The sequence below is a fragment of the Pimephales promelas genome, chromosome 11 (assembly GCF_988280905.1).
Source record: "Pimephales promelas chromosome 11, fPimPro1.hap1.1, whole genome shotgun sequence".
Classification (NCBI taxonomy): Eukaryota; Metazoa; Chordata; class Actinopteri; order Cypriniformes; family Leuciscidae; genus Pimephales; species Pimephales promelas.
The window spans coordinates 7,786,220-7,808,945 of NC_142779.1; the positions used below are offsets into that span (position 1 = coordinate 7,786,220).

The following is a 22,726-nucleotide window of genomic DNA, read 5'->3' on the forward strand; positions in this document are numbered from 1 at the left end:
TTTTCTTGTCTATTGTCATCCGACCCTGGATCAGTAATGCGCTGATGTACTTCAAACTATCTGCGCATGCGCTACATCCAGACGTCTCAACCAGGTCTCAACCGGTGAGACTGAGAGGACGACGGGTAAGCAGCAACAATAACAGCTAGCTTGCATGCGTATATATCGACTGAAGTTTTGTGATATTATTAATGCTTTGTCATGCACTGTGTTATGCTGCGTAGACTCTATACACTTTTGAGGTTTAAATGATACTAGAAAGTGGACGGACAGAAAACTAGACAGTGTGCTCATGCAAGGGCCCGAATCAGATAGCACTGCTGAAAAACAAAACACTGGAGTCAGCACAGTTGTGACTTACTACCACCGAGACCGCTGCTTAGTTTGAGTTGACTCACTTCATAGGGGTTGACGGTGATAATACGGGGTTTTAAATTGTCAGTGTTGTTATATTGCTCCGTTAGCTCCTTAGCTTGCATTGAGAATACGTTGGTGTGCTAAGCTAGTGCAGATAAAAGATTGGCTAATAGTGTGTCTTATTCACTGCTGGATCTGGACTTAGACAGGGGTTTGAAGTAGGAAGAGGTTGCAAACAGTCCTTTGCTGTTCAGGAGCTGACAGATGGGATTAGCAGTGTTTCAAAATCTAGTAAACTCCCTAACTAGACAGCAGTCTCTGGCTCTCAAGATTACTTGAAGTTATTTAAATTAAATTAAAATCTTGCAAACAAAGTTGTCAGTAAATTATTCAGATCTTCTTTGCAGCTATTTTTGTTGCATATAATTTAGATTTCTTAATAATAAACTAAACATGTTAACTACTTAAAAGAGAAATCATAAGAATGCTCATAAGCTTTATTTTAACCTATGGACAGCCCCAGTTTCTGTTTCAGAAAGGTTAAAAACAAGCATCTTTGCAGCAATGGTACAATATAAAATAGCATATAGTCTAAACATGAGGGCCCTTCGATTCTTGTCTTGGGCAATAGGAGCGCTTGAAGTTACAAAGATCAACAACCATTGATTTTGTATGTCTTTGATATCCATGTATGTGGTAATCTGTATGTGGCAGGCAGCCCCTGAAACAACAATCTTTAGTTCCTGTCCATCTAGTTTTATGCTTGTAATGTTTTGAGCTTGCAATTTTATTAAGTTTGAATAACGTCCCCCCTCAGGAAATAATTCACCATCTGGTCCAGCAGAAAACACGAGCAGGTCTCCATGGCCCAGTTCGGGGGGCAGAAGAACCCTCCATGGGCGGCCCAGTTTGCCGCAACTGCGGTATCACAACCAGGCCACTCCGGACAGTCCCTGGACCTGAACAGTTTACATTGTAAGTCATCATAAATGCTTGCATAAACACGTATTTTGATTTACATTATTGGTACTACTTAACATTGAACAAAAAATGCCTTAATTGTTAGTCTAAACTGAATAAAGAGAGTTTTCTCTAGCTCTCTAATTGTGAAGGTCAAAGCTCAAGATGTTTTCGTTTGGTTTACATTGACAGGTCAAAGTTTGCTTGTGCTTGTTTGAATGTTGTCGATTATAGCAGTCACAATCTCACATGTTTCTCCCATAGCTTTAGGAGTACAGCAGCCGTCCCTCCTGGGAGCGTCTCCGATGTACACTCAGCAGTCTTTAGCTGCAGCCTCCCTCAACTCACAGTCAGCTGCCAACTATCAGCTGTCGCAGCAGACCGCAGCACTCCAGCAACAGGCCGCCGCAGCCGCTGCCGCTGCATTACAGCAGGTGAGATCCACCACTGGACAAATTACACAATAAAGCCTTTGGCTAAGTTTGGAATAGCATAATAACATTCTAGACTTAGTATTTCTGCAATATGTAGTATGTTTACTCTGTGAACAGTATGCAAATTGTCCTGGATTTACACAAGATAACAATCGGCAGAATGTGCAGCACACTGCATGATACTGTATTCCTCAATGGAACATGCTCGACCTTTCATTTCCAGCGTGATGAATGAATTAGAAGCAATTATACTGACTTTTAACAGGTTTTGACACATTTTTTTTTTTGAGAATTAAATTTTTTTTGTTGCTAAATGTAAAAAGTGTGGGATACTATTGTTTGAAACATTTATTGTAGTAAGCAATTACAGCTGCTAGTAATGTAATGTTTTGAATAATTTTCTAATTGTATTGCCAAAATTTCAGACAATAGATGTTATTATAATTTTCCAGAAATGGTAGTATTTGACGAATAAACTGGAAGCAAATACAGCAGCGTTTAACACAACGTTTTGAATACTTTTTTAAATTGTATTGCCAAGATTTAAGACTTAATTATACACAAAATGTGGCAACAGAGAAGCATACTACTGTTTAAAGCAACAATACTGAAATATTTTACTGTGGAATTATAACTGCTGTAGTACTTCTTTTCCAAAAAATAGTTGTAATTACTAATTATACGGTATATTCTGTGCACATAAAACCACACAGTGGCACCTAAACCCAACCTGATCTTATTTCCATTCATTGCAGTGTATAAAGTGCTTCCTCCTTCATTCTGAATTGTACTTATCTGCATTTCTAGCATGCTCAGTGTTGCAGCGCTTGAGCCCTTCCCCCAGCCTGCAGTCTTGAGTCACTGGTGTGTTTTATTTTAGTCGCAGATCAATTCAGCTCTGCAGCAGTATCAGCAGCAGCAGCAACAACAGCAGCAGCAGCAGCAGCAGCCACCTCAAGGCCCCCCGCCACAACCTCCACCTCAAACCCTTTACAACGTCCCACATCAGGTACACGCACTCACTCTACAGATGTACACTATCGGCCGATATATATGTTCCTTTTTAATGTAATCTCTATCGGCTCGATAAGAAATTAAAGCCGATAAATAATGGATTATTTCCTTCAGCTGAGACACTTGCGCACTGTTCAACATGATGGTTTTGAATTGCTTGAAACATGATTGGAATCACTTAGGCTACATAAAATTATAATGAAAACATTGTAATTGTGTATTTTAATGGTGAGACTTTTGTTTTTGTAATCAGGCTCTCAAGAATTATCTAAAGATTTAGATTTATCGAACAATCAATTATCAGCTTTCAAAATATAAAGAATTATCGGTAATGGCCAAAATGTTCATATAGGTGCATCCCTAGCTCACTCTCATCTACACATCCCCTTTTACCTTTTCTAAAGCTAGTTGATGCCCTAGTTTTATCATGAAGATTGTCAGTATTGTTCGTTGTGATATCAGAAGGTCATTGATTTGATTCCCAGTGGATTTCTGTACTGGTAAATTCCATTTGCTCTGTCAAGCTCCTGTCAGATGTGTTATTTCTATATACCATGACAGAAGAGCTAAAAGGACTGCAGTCAGCAGAGCATTTAATGGAAAGAGTGCTGCAATGCCTGTCTGCATTATTTAGTTCTCAGGACTCACTTCCGGTCTCACTCTTGGTAGATGTAGTCTGTTCTGATTGTGAATCCAAATACCATGTAATTTCCTGATCATTTTTTTCTGATCTGTTACTGCCTTCATTTAATTGTGGTTTTTAAAAAGCTGACGGGGTCAGTCGATTTATTTTCAAATTTCAAATAAATGCTTTTTTTTTTTTTGACTGGAGTAATAATGCTCAAAATTCAGCTTTACTTTCACAAGAATAAATTGCATTTTGAAATGTATAGAAAACAGTTGTAAGACTAGGCTATTTCACAATATTACAGTTTTTAATGTATTCTTGATCAAATAAATCCAGCATTGGTGGACGTCTTACAAAAACATAAAAAAATCGGTAGCACTTTATTTTACAGTCCTTTTCCCTTGTGTACATAATATGTACTTGCTTATTATAGTAAATGTAATAACTGGGTAACCTACCCCTAAACCTAAACTTTATCCATGTGTTTACCTTAGTGCACGCACTGTAAAATAAAGTGCTACCAAAAAATCGATACCGACTTTATACTTTTGAATGGAAAAGTTTTTTGAGTTTATAGTTAACATGTAGAAAATGTATTCAATCCAAAATGTACTCATTGACGTATTCATTCCACTTAATTTGTGGTTTATGGTTAATGTGTAATCTGTTCTGTTGGTTTTTCCTTTATCTCTGACAGCTTCCACAGCCCCAACAAGCCCTACTATCACAGGTACACCTTGTTTCCAACTTGTGCGTTTGCATCACATTTGAATCTTTCTGGAAATGCCCATCTCTCCATTTTTAAATGTGTAAAACAAAGCAAGAGATCCCCTAATATAGACTGCAGATAGATGTTCTAACAGTGGTGGTATGTGTATTTTGCAGCCCCCTGTTGCCTTGCCCACCAGTCTGAGCCTGTCAAACCAACAGCAGACGGCGCAGATAACCGTGTCCTACCCGACCCCCCGCTCCAGCCACCAGCAGCAGACCCAACCCCAAAAACAGCGTGTTTTCACCGGGGTCGTCAGCAAGCTACATGACACTTTCGGCTTTGTCGATGAGGATGTCTTCTTTCAGATCAGGTGCTTTATAGTAAATGTGCATGTTTGAGTTGTGAATTTGTTTACACTGCAAGTCTTAATCCACAGATCTGATCTTTTGACCATATCCACATTTTTTTTTTGTCTTGCTTGTTTACATTCACTTTAGACATGACTGTTATCCGATATCTGTGTCTACATTAATCACCGCCCAAAATGAGTCTGCTGGTGTTCACTTAGCTATGCGACATGGTTGACCCTTATGTTTTGAATGTCCGTGCTTTTATATAGCCAATATAATTTATTAACAATTCACGACAGGTGGTACCAAATTACTAAATTGGAAGATATTCGTTTGTTATTTTTTAATCTACGGTTCGTTAGATCTAGAATTATGGAGTAAAATAAAGTAGTCTGGTAAGATTTATTTGAATGAAATCGAATGAATTAACAAGAGAGATAATTACTTGTGTCTGTAGGGTCTAAATGCAATGGTGAAGCTGTGAGTTTATACAAAAACAGCAAAGTTATCACTTCGTTGCTGAGAAATATAATGTAGCTTTCAGTTGCCAGAGGATAAGAACTGGTTTCTCTTGGATGTTTATATATATATATATATATATATATAAGTTTCCATCTTAATAAAGAAAAGCAGTGCAAAAACGATGTCTGCTTCATTAAATTACATTAAAAATCTATCTTTCTGGCCAAATGTGTTGGATATTTTCGCGTTGAGACGTAGCCCAGATATCGGATTTGTATCAGATTTAAAACAAAACAAAAAATGGATCTCTTGTGGATTTTTGTGTTTACACATGTGCAACAAATTCCTATCTGTCTCAGATGTCAGTAAAAAATCTGATCTTTTGTGCCAGTGTAAACGCAGCCTAAGTGTTAGGTGTGTAACTAATTTCTGTGTGTGTTTTTGTAGTGCTGTTAAGGGGAAAACACCCCAAGTCGGTGATCGTGTTCTGGTGGAAGCGGTCTACAATCCCAACATGCCTTTCAAATGGAATGCCCAGCGCATTCAAACTTTACCTCAGCTGCACAACCAAACGGTAAGCAAACCCACGTGGTCCGAATGGATCCCTGGCAGATACAATCTGATATGGTTCTGCGTCCACAGTCATGATGTCATGATGCTGCTGTTGATTCCTGTGTTCTCAATCTCCATGTAGCACCAGCCGCCTCAGCCCTTACCTCAGGTTTCCCCACAGCTGTCCAGCTTTTACTCTGATGCAGGAATGCCACGCTACTCTGACATGCATTCTGCGGTGGATTCAAGACAAAATGTAACCCACGCCACTTGAACCCTGTGCCCCAAATCCCCATTCTGTCCTCCTCCCCCTCTATCTTCTGCTTGATCCGCTCCTCCACTCTCCTGTTTCACAAACAGGCTTTAGTCACTTGTCCTTGGGTTTCTTTTCTTCCGCCCAAGATGAGTCCCTATTGCTGCTTTTTCACCCGTCCCTGTATTACAGCTCACAGCTATTGTCAAACTGTTGGATTTGTAATTAAAAAGTTACATTTTGTATACCTTGGGGGATGCTGTAGTAGATGCTGCTTTTTGTGTAATTTTTTTCAATTACCCAAACTAATTATTAAATATCTTTATTTTTTTTATTTTACATATTTTCGTTAAATTTCATACCAAAATATCAGTTGTACAAATACCAGACAGTGAAATTTTGCCTTTTATAATGATCAGCACTACTTACCCTAATTAAGCTAATTACAAAACAAAATATATTTAAATGTTAATCCATTTAATTAAAATAATGGCATGCAAATATTTATCAAACAAACACTGTTAAAAAAACAAAAGTCTGGTATTGTTACTACTAGTATTATTCATTTATTTTTAAACATGATCATGAATCACCTGTACTTTTGATATCTCTACACCTGGACACAAACGTCACACTGAGCTGGTGCATGACATTAAAGCGCAGATTCCTGTCTGTTTTGTTTTATGTAACTAACAATAATTTTGAGACTCTTTTGAAATGCCCAGAATGCTTGCCTTGCGTTTTCTCTTGAAAGAAACTTTTTTTTTTTCTTTTAACAGGGGCCAAAAGTGTTAAATGGTAATAGCAGTGCTTCTACTTCCTCAGTCTCCAGCTATTTCTAACCATTTATTTTCTTTTTACTGGATTTAGTGCTTCTCACTCATTTAGGCTCCTTTTCCTGTCATCCTTTAAAACAGGTTATCTAAACTTTGTATTGGAGATGGATTAATGTTATTTTTTTTTAAGGCTTGTATAATAGGCCTGAGTTTAAAGCTGTCATGAACATTTTGATGTTTTTTGATGAATTCATATACAGTAATATGTTTGTGTTTGTTTTTATTGATGTCGATTTGTTGTCTTAACTAGAGCTAGTCGACTTATTTAATCTTAGTAAATAAGTAAGTGTAATTCATTTCCACAAAAACAATTTGGTTGGTCAGTTTGGTTGAAATCTACTACCTTAAATTATACACATTTCAGTCTAAATACAAGATTTTTAGGTCAAAATATCATGAAGTTGGAAAATAGAGATATAAATTTAACTGTATCGCCCAGCCCTAGTCAAGCATTAATTCATTAAAATGATTTTTCTGCACTATAAAGGTTATAAATATTAGCAAACCCATCTCTTTTGCTCCGTCTCTTCCTCTCAGAGCCAGCCGCCGAACATGATGAAACCAGGTCCCACCATGATGCAGTCTCTACCCCCGCCCACCACGTTCAACGTCCCGGCCCAGGGACCTCCTCCGTCTCTTCTGCAGGCCCAGCTCTCAGCTGCCTCTCTGGCCCCACTGCTGCAGAACCCACCTCAGCCACTGCTTCCCCAGCCACCACCTAAAGGTACATCAACCCCCTTGACCTTTTTGCGGAGTCATGCTTTTACAGAGTCAAATCTGATCTCCCATTTCTCTGTTTTTCCTGTTTGTAGACTCCGTGTTCTCAGGGGGTTTGCTGCAGCCCCCAGTGCGGATGATGCCACAGCCACAACAAATGAGGCGTGTGGACCCCTCACCCCGCTTCCCCAGCCGCAATGAACGACCAGAACTCATCCTGAGGAAGGACGACCGCAGGTCAGACCTCAAACATACATCTGACTCTGAAAGTTAGGCTGGCTACAGTAGTCTGTTACATTACTTGCCAACCACGGCACCGCCACCCCTGTCGTTTATATTTTTTATAGTTCAGTTAGACAACGGACGCTACAATTATAAACTGGAAGATTCAGCTCTGCTCCATACAGTGCAGTTCTGTCATATTAGTCTATAACAGTTGAGATGTTCTCCGCTAAATGAAGTGCATACAAATCGTACCCAGGACCACTACTATAATACTTGTGTTGTCAATTTACTAATGTAAAAATGTTCTCACTGTTACGTCCCTACTGAGATTAGAATAGCTTTTTCTGATTTGCTCTACTTTATTTTCCCTCTGTTTGTGTAGTCGGGAAAGAGATAGAGAGCGAAGAAGATCAAGAGAACGTTCACCCACAAGGAAACGTTCGAGAGACCGCTCTCCTCGCAGAGAACGTTCTCCAAGACGGCCACGAAAAGTCGTCCCAAGATATACTGTGCAGTTCTCCAAATTCTCTCTTGATGGGTAAGTTAATTGTTTTAGAGGAAGTTTCTTGACTGATATCTTGATTCGCAAACTAGGTAGTTTTTTTGTTTTGTTTTGTTCACTCGATTTCAGCTCAGACATGGGAGAATTTAATTGTTTCCCTACAGGTCCTGGCAAGAATTCAACAACATGTCAAAAATATATGGAAAGGTCATTTTTTTGTACCAAATATTAGCTATTTACCAGGCTGTTTGACAAAAATCATTTTGTTCGTTAGTTATTACAAATAAATGATCAATAAAAAAATCTAGCTGCCAATTGCAATTCCTTTGTTGTGAAGCCAACCGAAGTTAATGAAAAGTTTTAGAAAAATTATATATTTCAAGTTGTTTCGGCCAAAGTGCATGAGTGCCGTTCAACAGCAATCAACGGCACACCACTTATGTTTATGGTTTGTCTGGTATAAGACTGCCTGTTTCTGTTCTCTGCAGTTTCAACTGTGATGTGATGGAGCTACGGCGGAGGTATCAGAGCCTCTACATCCCTAGTGACTTTTTTGATGCTGTGTTTACCTGGGTGGATGCCTTCCCGTTATCTCGACCTTTCAACTTTGGAAACTACTGTAACTTTCACATCATGCATAAAGAGGTGGACTCTCTTGTGAAGAACACGGCCGTGCTTGACCCACCTGATGCCAATCACACCTACAGCGCAAAAGTAAGGCATCTTTTATTTAATAATGGAACACTTTTTTCCAGGTTTTGATTCAGTGTTTTTGACAGTCATGATTAATATTGATGTTATAGGTGATGCTGTTGGCCAACCCTAGTCTAGATGAGCTGTATCATAAGTCCTGTGCTCTGGCAGAAGATCCAGCAGAGCTGAGAGATGCCTTCCAGCACCCTGCCCGCCTCATCAAGGTATTACATTAATAACCGCAACAAACAAACTAGGTTTGTGTAATCAGCTTGCATGTATGTTATCGCTTACTTATTTGCTATTTATTGTCAATTATTTTTTGCACTGTAGTATTTCACAGGGATGGACATCATTGCAGTGCTGGGGACTAGCTTTTCTAATACTGCAAATTATGTCAGTTAATCACTTGAAGTCTTAGTGAAGTACCAGAAATCATCATCTAGCCTCTTGCAAAAACCGATAATCAAATATCTATTGATCATAATAGGTTATGAATGTTAACTGTACAGTTTATTTAGTTCACTTTTTGTGTGGTGTTGATGAAGAACGGTGACCAAGAGTGCCAGAAGCTACTACTCTTCTTACCAGTTAGTGAGCGTAGGGTGTTAGTTAAAGTTATTTTATTTTGAATAAAAAAAATTAAGCTGTTGGTAGTGGAGAAAATGGGCTCTCCCGATCCCATAGGCATAAATTTATCATTTTCAAATATGTGGTGAAGGTGGGTCATGCCATTTTGTTTCCATTTGGGGAACTAAATCGGTTCATTGTGAAGACGAAAGTCAGGGTTTATACCTACATGGTGCTGGGGGTGATTTGATTTTTAATGGTTTTCCACCAGGCTGCCAGAGTTGTTCCTAATGTAATGTTATGATAGAAGTCCAGTTTTTTGATTGACTGTGGTAGAAAGGGGAGGTCTGCGATTGAATTGGGGGAGCACAAGTATTGCTCAAGATGAAGCCGTGGGTTGTAATGTGTCTGTTCTCCTATACTGATCATTCTATTGTACTGATTTGCTGTTCAAGAAACATTTCTTATCAATATTGAAAACAGTTGTGCTGTAATATTTTGGAAACCATGATACATTTTTTAGGGTTCAAATGAGCAGCATTTATTTGAAATATAAATCTTTTGTAACATAAATGTCTTTACTTGGCAACCTTGCTGAATAAAATAAACACAAAAAAAATAAAATTCTTACTGACCCCAGATTTTCATCATTTACTGACCTCTGAGCTCATGTTAGCTCAATGTTTCCTAAATATCAAATGTTAAATGGGATTTTTACTTACAGAATCTTGCTATTGCAATCTATTAAATTTCATGTACACTGAAAGTAGTTTTCTCGTTCCCCTGGACGCTGAAATATGTTTGTCCATTCCTGTGTTTGGTGTTGGGGAGCTGACTGTGATGTCTGTGTCCTATTCCATTGCTGAATGCTTTTGCTGTGTGGAATAAGCGATTCTGATGTTGTCTCTCCCTGTGTCCGCCACAAGCGCCTCCTTCAAAAGTGCTCAGCATCTTCCCAGCTTTGCGTAACCCATTTGAACTCCTCTATTTTCAGTTCCTGGTGGGGATGCGGGGCAAGGATGAGGCCATGGCCATCGGGGGTCATTGGTCTCCCTCTTTGGACGGGGCCGACCCGGAAAACGATGCCTCTGTCCTTATAAAGACAGCCATTCGTTGTTGTAAGGCTCTGACAGGCATTGATCTGAGTTTATGTACCCAGTGGTAAGTACAGCTCCTTTCTCGATTTGTGCCGACGCATCTCCATGTGTGCATCTTTAATATTAAAATAAGGCCCAGCAGACAACATCCAAAAATCTGTGACACGCTGCATGGTTTTGATACAGCAGTGTATCTCCTGACATGTTTGATGCTTTTTGTGTTCATAATTTTTTTTTTTTTGATTTCTCAAATTTTTGTTTTGCAATGTTTATGCTAATGTGTGTGGCAGTCCTGCCTCTATATCTATACATGTGGTGAATGCATTGATTCTTTTGCTCCGAGAGCAGAGCCAGAGGAGTCGTCGCCGCCATCGTTACTTTCTGTTCTCTTTGACCTTTGCCTTGTGTTAAATATCTTACATATTTAACTTGCTTTCACTGTGTCTGAATCTGTCCTTCTCTCACACCCCCGGGGGTTCATAAGCTATCTTTCACGAGCAACCGGTTCAGATTCACGGGTGCCGATGGGAGGGGCCTGCCGCAAGGGAGGAGGGGTCATTGTAGTTTCTGTTTAGCTGTCGATGTTGTCTGTCGACCTCCCTGACGCGTGGCTGCCGTTCATCTTGAGAAAAAACCCCCCGTGGAGTTCCGCGGACTGTATTTTCATATGCGTCTCATTCGGGGGGTCAAGGGGATCGCAGCTTTCTCTGTGTGTGTGTGTGTGTGTGTGTGTGTTGGGGGAAAATGGGTAATGTCTCACAGAATGTTTCTTTCCAACGCGCTTCTTCCTTTGCGACAGGTATCGTTTTGCAGAGATACGCTATCACCGCCCTGAGGAGACTCACAAAGGGCGGACAGTCCCCGCACATGTGGAGACAGTGGTTTTATTTCTCCCGGATGTTTGGCATTGTCTTCCTACCCGCTCAGAGTGGGAGGGGCTGTCCCGTGGACTCAAGGAGCAGCTGGCAGAGAAACTCTTGGCTGAACGGAAGGAGGCTGATGGAGAACAGGCACTGAACGCTAATCCCTCTCTTCTCATTTCCGCTTCTCACAGGCACAGGAATAGACAAACAAAACACTCAGAAAACACAGAAAGAAACAGACAAGTATCACAGGCATCATACAGATCCCACTTTTACCATCCCTTCCTCTCATCCCTGTCTCATCCCTGACCCTCCACCCCATTTCCTCCTGCTCTCCCTCTGTCACGCAGTCTCACACACAGCGGAAGAGCTTAGATTCTACTTTATGACACCTGCATCAACTGGTGAAACAGCTTCCAGCTCTGCCGATTGCACGATGGATGGCCTGATTGGCGTGACTCTAAATTTCTTACAACAAATCTGATCTGAAATTTGATACATTAATCAATGAGAACAATTGAGAAATGAATGCTGGAATCTGGAGAGCCAGTTGTGTTTATGATGTTTGTGTGTTTTTTAGATTGTTTTGTTTCCTGTTCGAAATGCGACTGAGTTCTGTCTCTTGTCTGTCTCTCTTTTAATTTTATTTACACTTTTCTCTGATTGGACTGTGTCTAGACCCTTTGTGGATGTGATTTTTCCAGGGAGATTGTTTACCCGAGGACAGTTCTGGTTAGGTGTTTAAGAAAACAAGCTAAACAGAGTACATATGGGCCAAAAAAAAAAAACAGCACTTAACGTAGACAGGGTTTGGAGACCTCTGAGTGCATCTGTCCCATGTCCATCTCTCGAACCCACTGTCATTGATTATCTTTTTGTATTCCACAGAACTGGCATTGATTGGCTGATGAGTGGGATATGGATCTGTTTCTGAAAGCTATAGAGCTTCCTAGCAGTGGAAATTTTTTTTTTACCCAATCAAGAGCTCAGTAGCAGGAGACAATGAGAGACAGTTGTGACCTTGCTTCTTGCACGGATCAACCTTTGTTTCAGAAAACTCCTTTGTCCAAGAGTGGTGTGTTAACACACTGTTGTCTTTTCTCTCCCTCTCTTTTTCACATAACGTGGATAGGAGGAGGAGGATAAGGATGAAGATGATTCAAAAGAAGTCACTACGCCAACTCACTGGACGAAGCTTGATCCTAAATCCATGAAGGTGAGATTTTTCCACAAGCAGTTTATCTGCTACCGACACGACTTTTTATCGTCTTGTCATCTTGTACATTTATATTCTCTATATTCCATTTATGGGGTCTTTATGTCCCTTATAGACAGACACCATTAAACATTCTTTCTAAATTTTGGCAGAAAGGCTTTTTATGAAATAACGAATCGTTTTTCGTTTAGTCACAGTCCCGCAAAAGTAATCGTCGTGGACATTTTATGGTTGAGCATTTTATTGGACAAAAATATACACCGCTATAAATATACAGTACCTTTTTTAAAAAACATTTTATAAATTAGTACTTTATTTGCGAACAAGGATGCATTAAATTAGTCAAAAGTGACAGTGAAGATATTTAAAACTTTATATTCATCAAAGGATCCTAAAAAAAGTAGCATGGTTTCCGCCAAAAAAAAATGGATTATAATAACACAGCATTGATAATAGTAAGAATTTTCTTGAGCAGCAAATCTGCATATTTGTATGATTTCTTGAAGGATCATGTGACATTGAAGATGCTGAAAAGTCAATTTTGCCATTAAATGAATAACTTAAATTTGAAATTGTCTTAAATGAATATTTAAAACATTTATTTAAAATTGTAATTCAATTTCTAAATATTACCATTTTTGATCAAATAAATGCAGCCTTGGTGAGTACAAAAGAAAACATTCAAAACATCTTCGCGACCTCAACTTTGAATGCTAGTGTATTTAATATAAACTTAGAAAATTTGATTATGCTTACAGGTCAATGACTTGCGTAAGGAGTTGGAGAGCCGTACACTGAGCTCTAAAGGGCTGAAGTCACAGCTGATCGCTCGCCTCACTAAACAGCTGAAGGTGGAGGAGCAGGTGGAGGAGTCCAAGGAGCCGGAGAAACCTGAACCTCCTGTCGTGGAGGAGGATGAGTCCTGCAGAGTGGAGGATGACCGAGAGGTGAGAGAAGACCAGAGGATCCTGCTCTTATTGAGAGCCTGTCTAAATCAATCACAATGAAAAAAAATGATTTTCAGGAAGAGGAGCGAAAGCGACAGGAGGAGCAGGAACGTCAGCGCAGGGAGAGACGTTATGTTCTGCCAGATGAGCCCACCATTATCGTCCATCCCAACTGGGCTGCCAAGAATGGCAAATTTGACTGCAGCATCATGTCCTTAAGTGTGCTGCTGGACTACAGACTGGAGGATAACAAAGAGCACTCCTTTGAGGTGAGGATCACTGCGTAGTTACTTGCCACTGTTGCCTTTGGCTTGCTCAGTTATTGATCAGCTCTACCGAACTTGGATGTCTTTTTTCCAGTAATAAACAAACACTGTTAAGTTGTTTTGATTGATACTGTGAAGCAGCTTTGATACAATCTGTATTGTGAAAAGCGCTATATAAATATATTTGACTTGACTTGACTCGATAGTTGCTGCATATTAATGGTTTAAAAGAATTATTACTTATAAACTACAAACAGGTTTTAGGACATTTCACTTGTTTTAGGAATATTCTGCTTTTAGCTATTCTTTTGTAAATCAGTGAAAAGGAGGCACGTAACCTTCAGAAAATATTCCTCCACAATTAAAACTACACTAAAACTAAAAATATTGTATTGTAAATAAAATAAACAGTTCCCAAGGCAGATTTTCTCATTGCCGTTTAGTTTAACTTGTACAAAAAAATAAATAAAACTGAATAATAAAATAAAATAAAAAAAACACAAAATTATTAAAATATTAATTAAAACAGTGGAAATGTAAAATATAAAAATATAATTCAAAATTTAAAAAAAATTATAATAGAATGTCAATGATACTAAAAAATAAATAATTGGCATCTGTTTCAGGTGTCTTTGTTTGCTGAATTGTTCAACGAGATGCTTCAACGAGACTTCGGCTATAGGATCTACAAAGCATTTGCTTCTCTTCCTAGCAAGGATGAGAGGAAAGATAAAAAAGAGAAAGGTAAAAAAGAGGCAGAACGGAGGGATGTAAAGAAGGAGAAGGATGAAGAAAATGGAGAGCCGGTCACAAAGAGAATGAGAGAGGAGGATGAGAAGAGGAAGGTGGGTTCCAATGACCATGCTTTCGACCATGAATTGTGCAAATTTATTAAGATCTCAAGAAGTAATAAAAATGTCTGTAGTGGATATTGATCAGTGATTGAGTGATTGCTTGAGTGATTGAGTGATTGAGCCACTTACACTTGGCTACAAAAGTTCTTTCAACACCTAGATTTTTTTTGAGCATCATGAACAACTGTAAAAGACATGGAAAAAATTCCCACAGATTTGCCAGTGTGGGGACCCTGTTTGGATTGAGTCTGGGATTCATTCAGATGTCCCTTAAATGCTTTGGTGTTGTGATTTGTTTCATTTTCATGCATTTTTTTTTTGTATACAACATTAAGCCCCTCAATTTGTGTCTCCCTGGTAAAGGATGAGGAGAAAGAGAGAGGTATTAAGAGAGAAGAATCCAAAGATGATGATGATAATGAAGATGGCAGCAGCAACAACAACGCTGATGAATATGACCCCTTGGAGGCAGAAGAAGCAGATGACTATGATGACGATGGTAAAGGTCACACTGTTTCAGAAGCAAATGCACCTGGATCTTCAAACACACTTTTGATCGTGAATTGCATTGGTCGGTTTTAACATTAAGCAAAATCAAAGTGAAAATATTCATATGCTAAACTAATCCTTTGTGCTCCTCAGATAAAGATGACGAAGACTCTAATGGCAGGGACAGAAGAGACGATCGTCGGGATGACCGAAAATCCAAAGAGCGATCATCCAAAGATAAAGTGAGTGAACAACAGATCTCCTTTTACAGCACAAAATATTTCTAATAGTGAGAGGAGTGGTATGCTTCAATATTTCATTCTGTCTGTAGGATGAGAAGAAAAAGCAGATGGTGACGTTTAACAAGGATCTGCTGATGGCCTTTGTGTACTTCGACCAGAGTCACTGCGGCTACCTGCAGGAGAAGGACCTGGAGGAGATCATGTACACACTGGGCTTGCATCTCTCCAGAGCTCAGGTGCAGAATTTCACATTTAGGCTTGAGGAGGAACTTTGGAAAGTTTGTAAAGTTCATGTTTGGAACTTTAAGTTCTAGTTATTAACTTAACAGTTATTCCATTAAAATGCTTACATATTTCTTAAAATCTGCCCAACTTGCTCATTCATTCCCCTGGGGAAAATGAAGAGAAATATTGAGTGGATATGAATGTTTTCATTCCAAAAAAAAAAAAATAGATTTTTTTTTTTCTGATTCAGTATCTTATCTAAATTGCTTGTATTAACAGCAATAATAATAATAGTAAATATTATATTCTGAATATATATATATATATATATATATATATATACGTACATGCATACATACATACATACATATTTAATATTACATATTTAAAATATACATACATATTTAATATTATTATTACCCATTATAAATATATATGAATCTGATATTAATTGCTTTTATTATTAGCACCACTATATTATTTTTGCTACAATTATTATTTTTGTCATTGTTATTATTATTAATTTCATATTTAATAAATGTACCATTGCTACATAATTAAACCAATATATTATTTTAATTTTTAATATTAAGTAATACTAATCTTATTAATAACACTTATTGTTATTTTGTTTATTTAATCTAAAATGTATATTACGTAATAATAATAATAATAATAATAATGTAATACAAGAAATATATTATTATTTATTATTAATGTTGTTTTTCATATTTTATTAATAATAAAAATAAGTGTTATATTGATCATATTGGTAACACTTAAGGTCTCGTTTGTTAACTTTAATTAATGCATTAACTTGGAACTAACAGTGAGCAACACATTTTTACTTAACTTTATAGTATTTGTTCATTTTACTTTAAAATGTTCAGGTTCATATTAGTCCACAAAGAGTGCATTAATGTAAAATATGAATTTTTGTTTCAAAAATCTGTTAGTGAATTTTGACTTTAGCTGAGATTAATAATTCTTTAGAAGTATTGGACATGTTAATTCAATTTAAATAATGTTAACAAATGAAACCTTGTAAAGTGTTATCATATTATAAGTATTATTATTGTCTTATTTATTCAGTTTAACTATTATATTAGTAAGAGAATAAGATATAATGTAAGCAATGATGATTGTCTGTCACTTGATCCTTTAGCTGCATCCTGCCTGATCAGGACACAATGTGTTGCCTTCAATTTCGTATTTGCAAGATGTATTGAATATTTCTCACCAGACTAATCTGATACTACGTATCTTGTTTGTATTCTTTTTCAGGTGAAGAAATTGTTGAACAAACCATTGGTTAAAGAGTCCTGCCATTATCGCAAGCTGACGGACAGGCCCAAGGATGAGCCTAGCCCCACATTGACCTCTGATGCTCAAATAGACAACCTTTTAGGTTTGCAAAGAGGCTTGAAGAGACAAGTTTATTTGTAACACTAGAGCACATATCCATGAGGCTACTTTAGACTGAAACCCTCTGTGTCCACACACAGGTAACCAAATCTTGCTGCCCGGTCAGAAGGTCAAGCGGGAATCGGAGGAGAGTGGTGGGTCAGGTAGCCTGATCGACTACAAGGGAGCCATGGTGGACGTGGGGAGCATGATGCAGAAGCTGGAGAAGAGTGAGAAAACACGAGAGGAAATTGAGCAGAAGCTCATGCAGCAGGACACTAAAATGGGTAACAATCTCACAGTCTCGTTTTCATTGTGTGTTTGAAAAAGGATGTCTGATTGTTATGATTTGGGTCGCTGATCCTTAGTCAATATCAAAACAACTCAAATTGTGCTTTTACAATTGAGCAGAGCTCAACAATAAGGACTTTTTTTTTACTTTTATTGTTTATTTATTTATTTATTTCTACCTTTTTTACCATTTTTAATAGGTTTTCTTTTTCCCTCTGAAATTACTTTTTCGTTGCTGTCGGGCGGAAACCTTGTATCCATATTTCACCATTTAAATTTTTTTCATAAATCATTACATTGGTCACCTTTTACATAAGTCTGTGGGTTTTTCAGTTATTTAACCAATGAAGTACTAAGAGAATTTGTGATTAAATGTCATAACTCCACTGGACCCTCAAACTGTCGGTAAAACCTCATAACAAGTGTATATGTATGTATATAGCCTCAATGTAAATTGACAACACTGTTATTTGAAAAGTATTGTTTTTGGAGATACGACTGCAACAATTTTTTTTTTTTATTTACAAAAGAACATTTGGTGGAATTTTATCAGCTATAATTTAATTCCATAAACTGATAAACAATACATTTTTGTAACCACAATACTATTAAATGTGTTAATTGAAACTTTTTGTTTTGTAGAGGAGGTTTCAAAGCACACCTCAGAGCTAGAAGCGGCTAACCGCAGCCTTCAGAGGGAGCTGGACGAAGTGAAGAACAACCTCAGAGAGACCGAGAACAACCTGAGATCATCAGACCAGCAGAAAGGCAGCTTTAAACAGCAGCTCCACAGCACAGTGTCCAGCCTCGACACCATCATGAAGGAGATTCAGGGGGTTTTATCAAACGTATGAACCTTTATTTACCATGGGAAATGTAGTGAATCGAGAGAAGAAGCACTTTTGAAATGGTTCTGTATTTTTAAATAAATAATGGAAAAGTATTTTGTTTTTTTGATGCAGGGTGACCCTTCAGAAGACTGTGACCAAAAAACTCAAGCTAATGGCTCAGATGAGTGAACTTTCCTCTCCAGCTCATCCACATATGATCTCCGTCTCCCTTCGAATATGTAAATAAGCTTAAAACTAACACAATAGTGAAGTTAATTTAATTTTTTTATGTAGGTTTCTGTGTACAAAGTTTTAATGACAACTCTCCTTTTCCTCAGAATTCTGTATTTAAAAATACTTCTTTGACAAGTTAATTTGTTCAGAATCGAATGATTACATTTCACAAGCTCATGTTGAAATAATGTGTTTGAATTATGTATACGTTTTTTGGCTACTTGTTAATCTACTTATGATTTTTGGCCTTTTTCAACAGTTGCTAGTGATTTTAACATGTTTTGCTTTATCAGCATATTTCCTTGTTGAAATAATGCATAACTTGTGCCAGTACGTGAATTATTAGCAGAGTTTATTTAGCAATAAAAGTGTTATTTATGTTTAAATCAAACTGAAATTAGGATTTTATTAGGATCCACAAGGAGCTGCTTTTTGATTCCTTTTCATTCTTCCCATGACAAACGGTGATATGTTTTGTTAAATATATCTTTTGTTTGTTTTGGTCTCATCTGCGCATGCATATCAGTTTAATTCCTGAATAATATTCTTTCAGACTTATTTGTTTTATTTGATTTAATCTTGATGCTTCATTCTATGATCTCTGTGTAATCCTACCAGGGTAGCTTTATGTGAATGGGGCCATGTTCTTTGTTATTGCAAACAAAACCAAGGCAGTTACCCTGTTAAAGATGCGCTGACTGAGGTCCTGTCCATTCTGAGTCCTGGGTACTTTATATCCGAGTGATTGTAACGTGTCAGAATAGTGCGAGTTGGATACTGTGTTTTTCCAGTAGTGTGTTTATCTGGGATTGTTTGGAAGGCAGTGAATTCTTTAGTTTTTTTATGTTTTTCCTGTTGTCGGCCCACTAAAGAGCAGAATGATTACAGTGGGTGGTTTCTGCTGAGTGGAAATGAGCCCAAAGCAACCAAGTGCACATTATTTTTCTATTCTGGATGTACTTTATGGTTGTCCCAGTAAATGAAAATAAATAAAGTGCTTCATTTTAACATTTCACTCTGTTGAATTTTGGGTTTCTCTGTTACATGGGTTTTGGGAACTTTGCAGTGCTGTTTTATCCCAGTAGATGGCAACATTGTTTGATCTGGACTGGAGGAATCGTGCGTGCTCTTTTTATGAGGGAAATCTAAAATTATACTTTATTGTTTTGTAAATTGTGTTGTTGACTGTAGGATGTTTGTCTCTGAAAAAGGTGAATTGCTTGTATCAACCTACAGTGAAATCACATAATTGTCATAGGTGCTCCAGAGCTGTTGAGGGCAGCAAAAAGGATAATGAACAACAGCAAATTGAAAGGAGATGAGGTTTGCTGTTTGCAGGTAATTTATGCTAAACAATATTTAAGTCGGTGGTATGTGCCAGAGCATAACACTGCCTCCTGCTTTCTTCGCATGCATCCTTCTGCCATCTCTTCCCCAGGTAAACGACACGTATGCACCCGGCCATCCACCTGACATACCAAATACAATGAGCTCATTGAAGTAATGAATACTTGTTTGTTAACAAATGATTATGACATTTAGAAAATATAGCATTGGTGCATGTTGATTCCAAGTTTGCGTCATCTGAAGTCTTTGGTGGGGTTGGCATCGTCTCAGGTGTCACCGTCTCATCTGAAGTCTTCGTAAGAGGCTGGATCCCAACTTGAGCTGACATACTCTCTAGTTACCTCAGGATGGGCATCCCAAGATAAAACGGAGAAGCAAATAATTAGCCTAGCTGCTGTTCATAACACTTATCAAGGATAATCATGTGCGTTTGATCTGATATAACTGTATAAGGTTAGGCGATGCATTATATGAATGCTATAGGCTAAAGAGATGCATCTTTAATCTTGATTTAAACTTGGAGAGTGTGTCTGAGCCCCGAACATTATCAAGAAGGCTATTCCAGAGTGCAGAGCCAAATGTAAAAACGCTTGAAGGCCAAAATGCAGAGAAAAATATGTTTTCAAATGAAAATGAAGGCTATTATTGTGGATTAGGCCACAGGCCTCCAGGAACGTAGGCTCCTCAGCCCTTTAGCTCCTCCAACACTAATTAAACACTCCTGATTTCATCAAGTTCTTCAGGATCAATAGAAACTTCCAAACAGGGCGTAATTTATAAAACTGCGTAAGATCCTTACTAAAATTGTTTGTGCGCCCGAAAGCCAAAAAATCAATAGTATTTTTTTATTTCTTTATATTTTTAATGGAAACAGATAGATAGGCCTAATTGTCCATTTTTAAGCATTATTTGCTCGAAGAAATTTACCATAAGTTCTGCTATAATCATGCGCTAAGCAATCCTTGCTGTGGTTAAAACATTAAAACACAGCATGCCACAGGAAAAGTGTCCAAAAGCATCGCATTCACTACAAATATTTCTATTTATTATAATATAAAAAATGTAACTTCTCTGTAACGATTTCATCATTTAAGTGCTTAACTCTAATCTCAATGTGCATATCAGATGTACCCTAAAGCATCATTTAAATCATTCTTTTATTAATTTAAACTTATTGTGAACATGACTTTTCCTTCATATACTGTCAGTCCTTCAGCTCACCATCGGTGTCGCCAAACTGCTCCGTCTCCAGAATGTTTTGATGCATGGGTCAAAGTTTGCATGCAGGTGCGCACATTTTCCCGTCAAGTTTTTTTTTTATAAATCACAACTTATGCGTCGGAAGTGGCGTACTCCCCTTTCAGGGCTTATGTTGTGCATACTCGACGGTTATAAATGAAGGTGAGTTGGAACTAAACTCCTCAGGGCCATAGGCCTCTAAGAATCGAGTTAGAGACCAATGTATTAGAAAATGCGCACCAGTCACAGAGGTTTAGCTTCCATCATCCTTATGATCTCCGTTTTGCACTGCAATATAGAGAAGACACTGTTTATGTCCCAATGTCACTCGGCAGGCCAGCTGCAGCAGCGGGAGCGGGTGGTGTTGTGAAATCAGAGTCGCTGCAGGTAAGACAGAGGGCCTTTGTGCCCCCACCTTCCCCTTGCAGTCTGGGTAGCTAACACTCATTCACTAGAGAGCCATGGGACAATCAGCTTCTCTTTGCTTCAGAGGGCTGGGCAACACTCTCACACCGAACCCATGAACAATCGGCTTATTTGAATTCAAGCTGCTCTGTTTTTTTTTTCTTTTCTTTTCAGGGTGGAGAGTTTGGTTGCATCTGTTATAGCAGCATTAGAAGGGAGATTGTGTTACAACTCTTCCCCTCATCTAACAATCAACTCTAAATAGCCAGGCCGTCTCGTTTTCCTTATTTCATGACAAACCTACTTTTTTTTACAGCAAATGTTGTCCAGCAGTATTTAAACAATCACCAAAGGTGTTGATCGTTCAATGTTTCAGCATTTCTCCTTTTGTTTCTGGAAGGCTCCTGATGTCTGTCGTTCCTGGGTGGCTTAGAGAGGCTAATGTTTCCCCTTTGTCTGGGGTCAGACCCATTATCCCCTCATCTGTGTCTGAGTTGTGCGTGTCTGCCCTGACATTCGCCATCCCCTCCCCCTGTTTTCGCACATAGCTTTGTTTCAGAAGACCCCACACTTTGTCCAAGCCCCTCCGCTGCTGCTCCTCCTCCTCCTCCTCACACTATATCACTCTTTTCATTGCTCCTGCTGTCTCACCGCCTTCAACAAGTCACTTGTGCAAAGGTGTAATTATCATGACAATGGAATGCGGCCTCTGGAGACTTCGTGATAGCTTTTCATAACATGTCGTGCTTCTCTGTTGTTGTTGTTATTTGCTTGACTTCTTGGAAATAGAATCAACTTTGTGGCCTCAGAAATTATGAAAGAAGAAAGTACATGAGTAGTGTTTGCTGACATGTACAATACTGTGCGGGTCAGCAAGAAATTAGTATTTTTACTCAGCAAGGATGCATCAAATTATATTAAATAAATGCTGTTCTTTTGAAATTTCTTTTTACCAAAGCATCCATAAAAAAATATCTCTTTTCAGGTCAGTTTCCATGAAAATATTTGTGTATGGTCAAATAAATGCAGCACCAAATTTAACTTCTGCATTAAAATAAAACCTTATGAGATATGTTTAAATACAAGTAATGCAAACTTGACTTAAATGTAGGGTATGCAATTTTGGTACCGCTTCCTTTTACAGTTCAGTACTTACAATGTACTTACCTAGTAAGTACTGGTTAATATAAGGTAAGTACATGGGTTAGGGGTAGGTTCAGGGTTAGTACCTAGTTATTACCCAGTAATTGTAACTACTACAATAATAGTATGTAACAGGACTGTAAAAGGAAGTGTTACCGCAATTTTTTGTTATTCTCATTGAAACTCACTTCACATCCTGATAGCAATCCATAATAGAAGTAGTCTTCTCTTCTAAACATGTACATATATCTTCTGTGGAAGTCTCAGGTCCGATTGCAATAATAGGATGTCCTGCCTGTCAACATATGTATTTCCATACCTCACACATCATCAGTGCATTCCAAAAGACAAAATGCAGAGACGGACAGT

General features: G+C 38.1%; 1 protein-coding gene across 2 annotated transcripts; it reads left to right on the plus strand.

Annotated features, from left to right (window-relative positions):
• ccar1 (cell division cycle and apoptosis regulator 1) lies at positions 1–19,238 on the plus strand. Of its 2 annotated transcripts, XM_039672058.2 has the most exons (26): positions 1–125; positions 1,175–1,332; positions 1,582–1,751; positions 2,632–2,760; positions 4,091–4,123; positions 4,279–4,475; positions 5,365–5,491; positions 5,612–5,725; positions 7,096–7,282; positions 7,371–7,512; positions 7,883–8,038; positions 8,491–8,716; positions 8,806–8,919; positions 10,260–10,426; positions 11,162–11,372; positions 12,358–12,441; positions 13,200–13,388; positions 13,466–13,657; positions 14,281–14,499; positions 14,872–15,007; positions 15,151–15,239; positions 15,329–15,475; positions 16,749–16,872; positions 16,970–17,155; positions 17,802–18,007; positions 18,122–19,238. In XM_039672058.2, the coding sequence occupies exons 2-26, from the start codon at positions 1,221–1,223 to the stop codon at positions 18,176–18,178; spliced, it is 3,714 nt and encodes a 1,237-aa protein (XP_039527992.2). In that variant the 5' UTR covers positions 1–125; positions 1,175–1,220; the 3' UTR covers positions 18,179–19,238. The 2 variants fall into 2 exon arrangements, with proteins under 2 accessions (XP_039527992.2, XP_039527993.2); XM_039672059.2 differs by lacking the exon at positions 5,612–5,725.
• The last annotated feature ends 3,488 nt before the right edge of the window (positions 19,239–22,726 follow it).

Coding starts and splice junctions, on each gene's coding strand:
- ccar1 (XM_039672058.2), top strand. CDS start 1,221: ATGGCCCAGTTCGGGGGGCAGAAGAACCCTCCATGGGCGGCCCAGTTT. Junction 2,761..4,090: donor TTTACAACGTCCCACATCAG/GTACACGCACTC, acceptor TATCTCTGACAG/CTTCCACAGCCCCAACAAGC. Junction 10,427..11,161: donor CTGAGTTTATGTACCCAGTG/GTAAGTACAGCT, acceptor CCTTTGCGACAG/GTATCGTTTTGCAGAGATAC.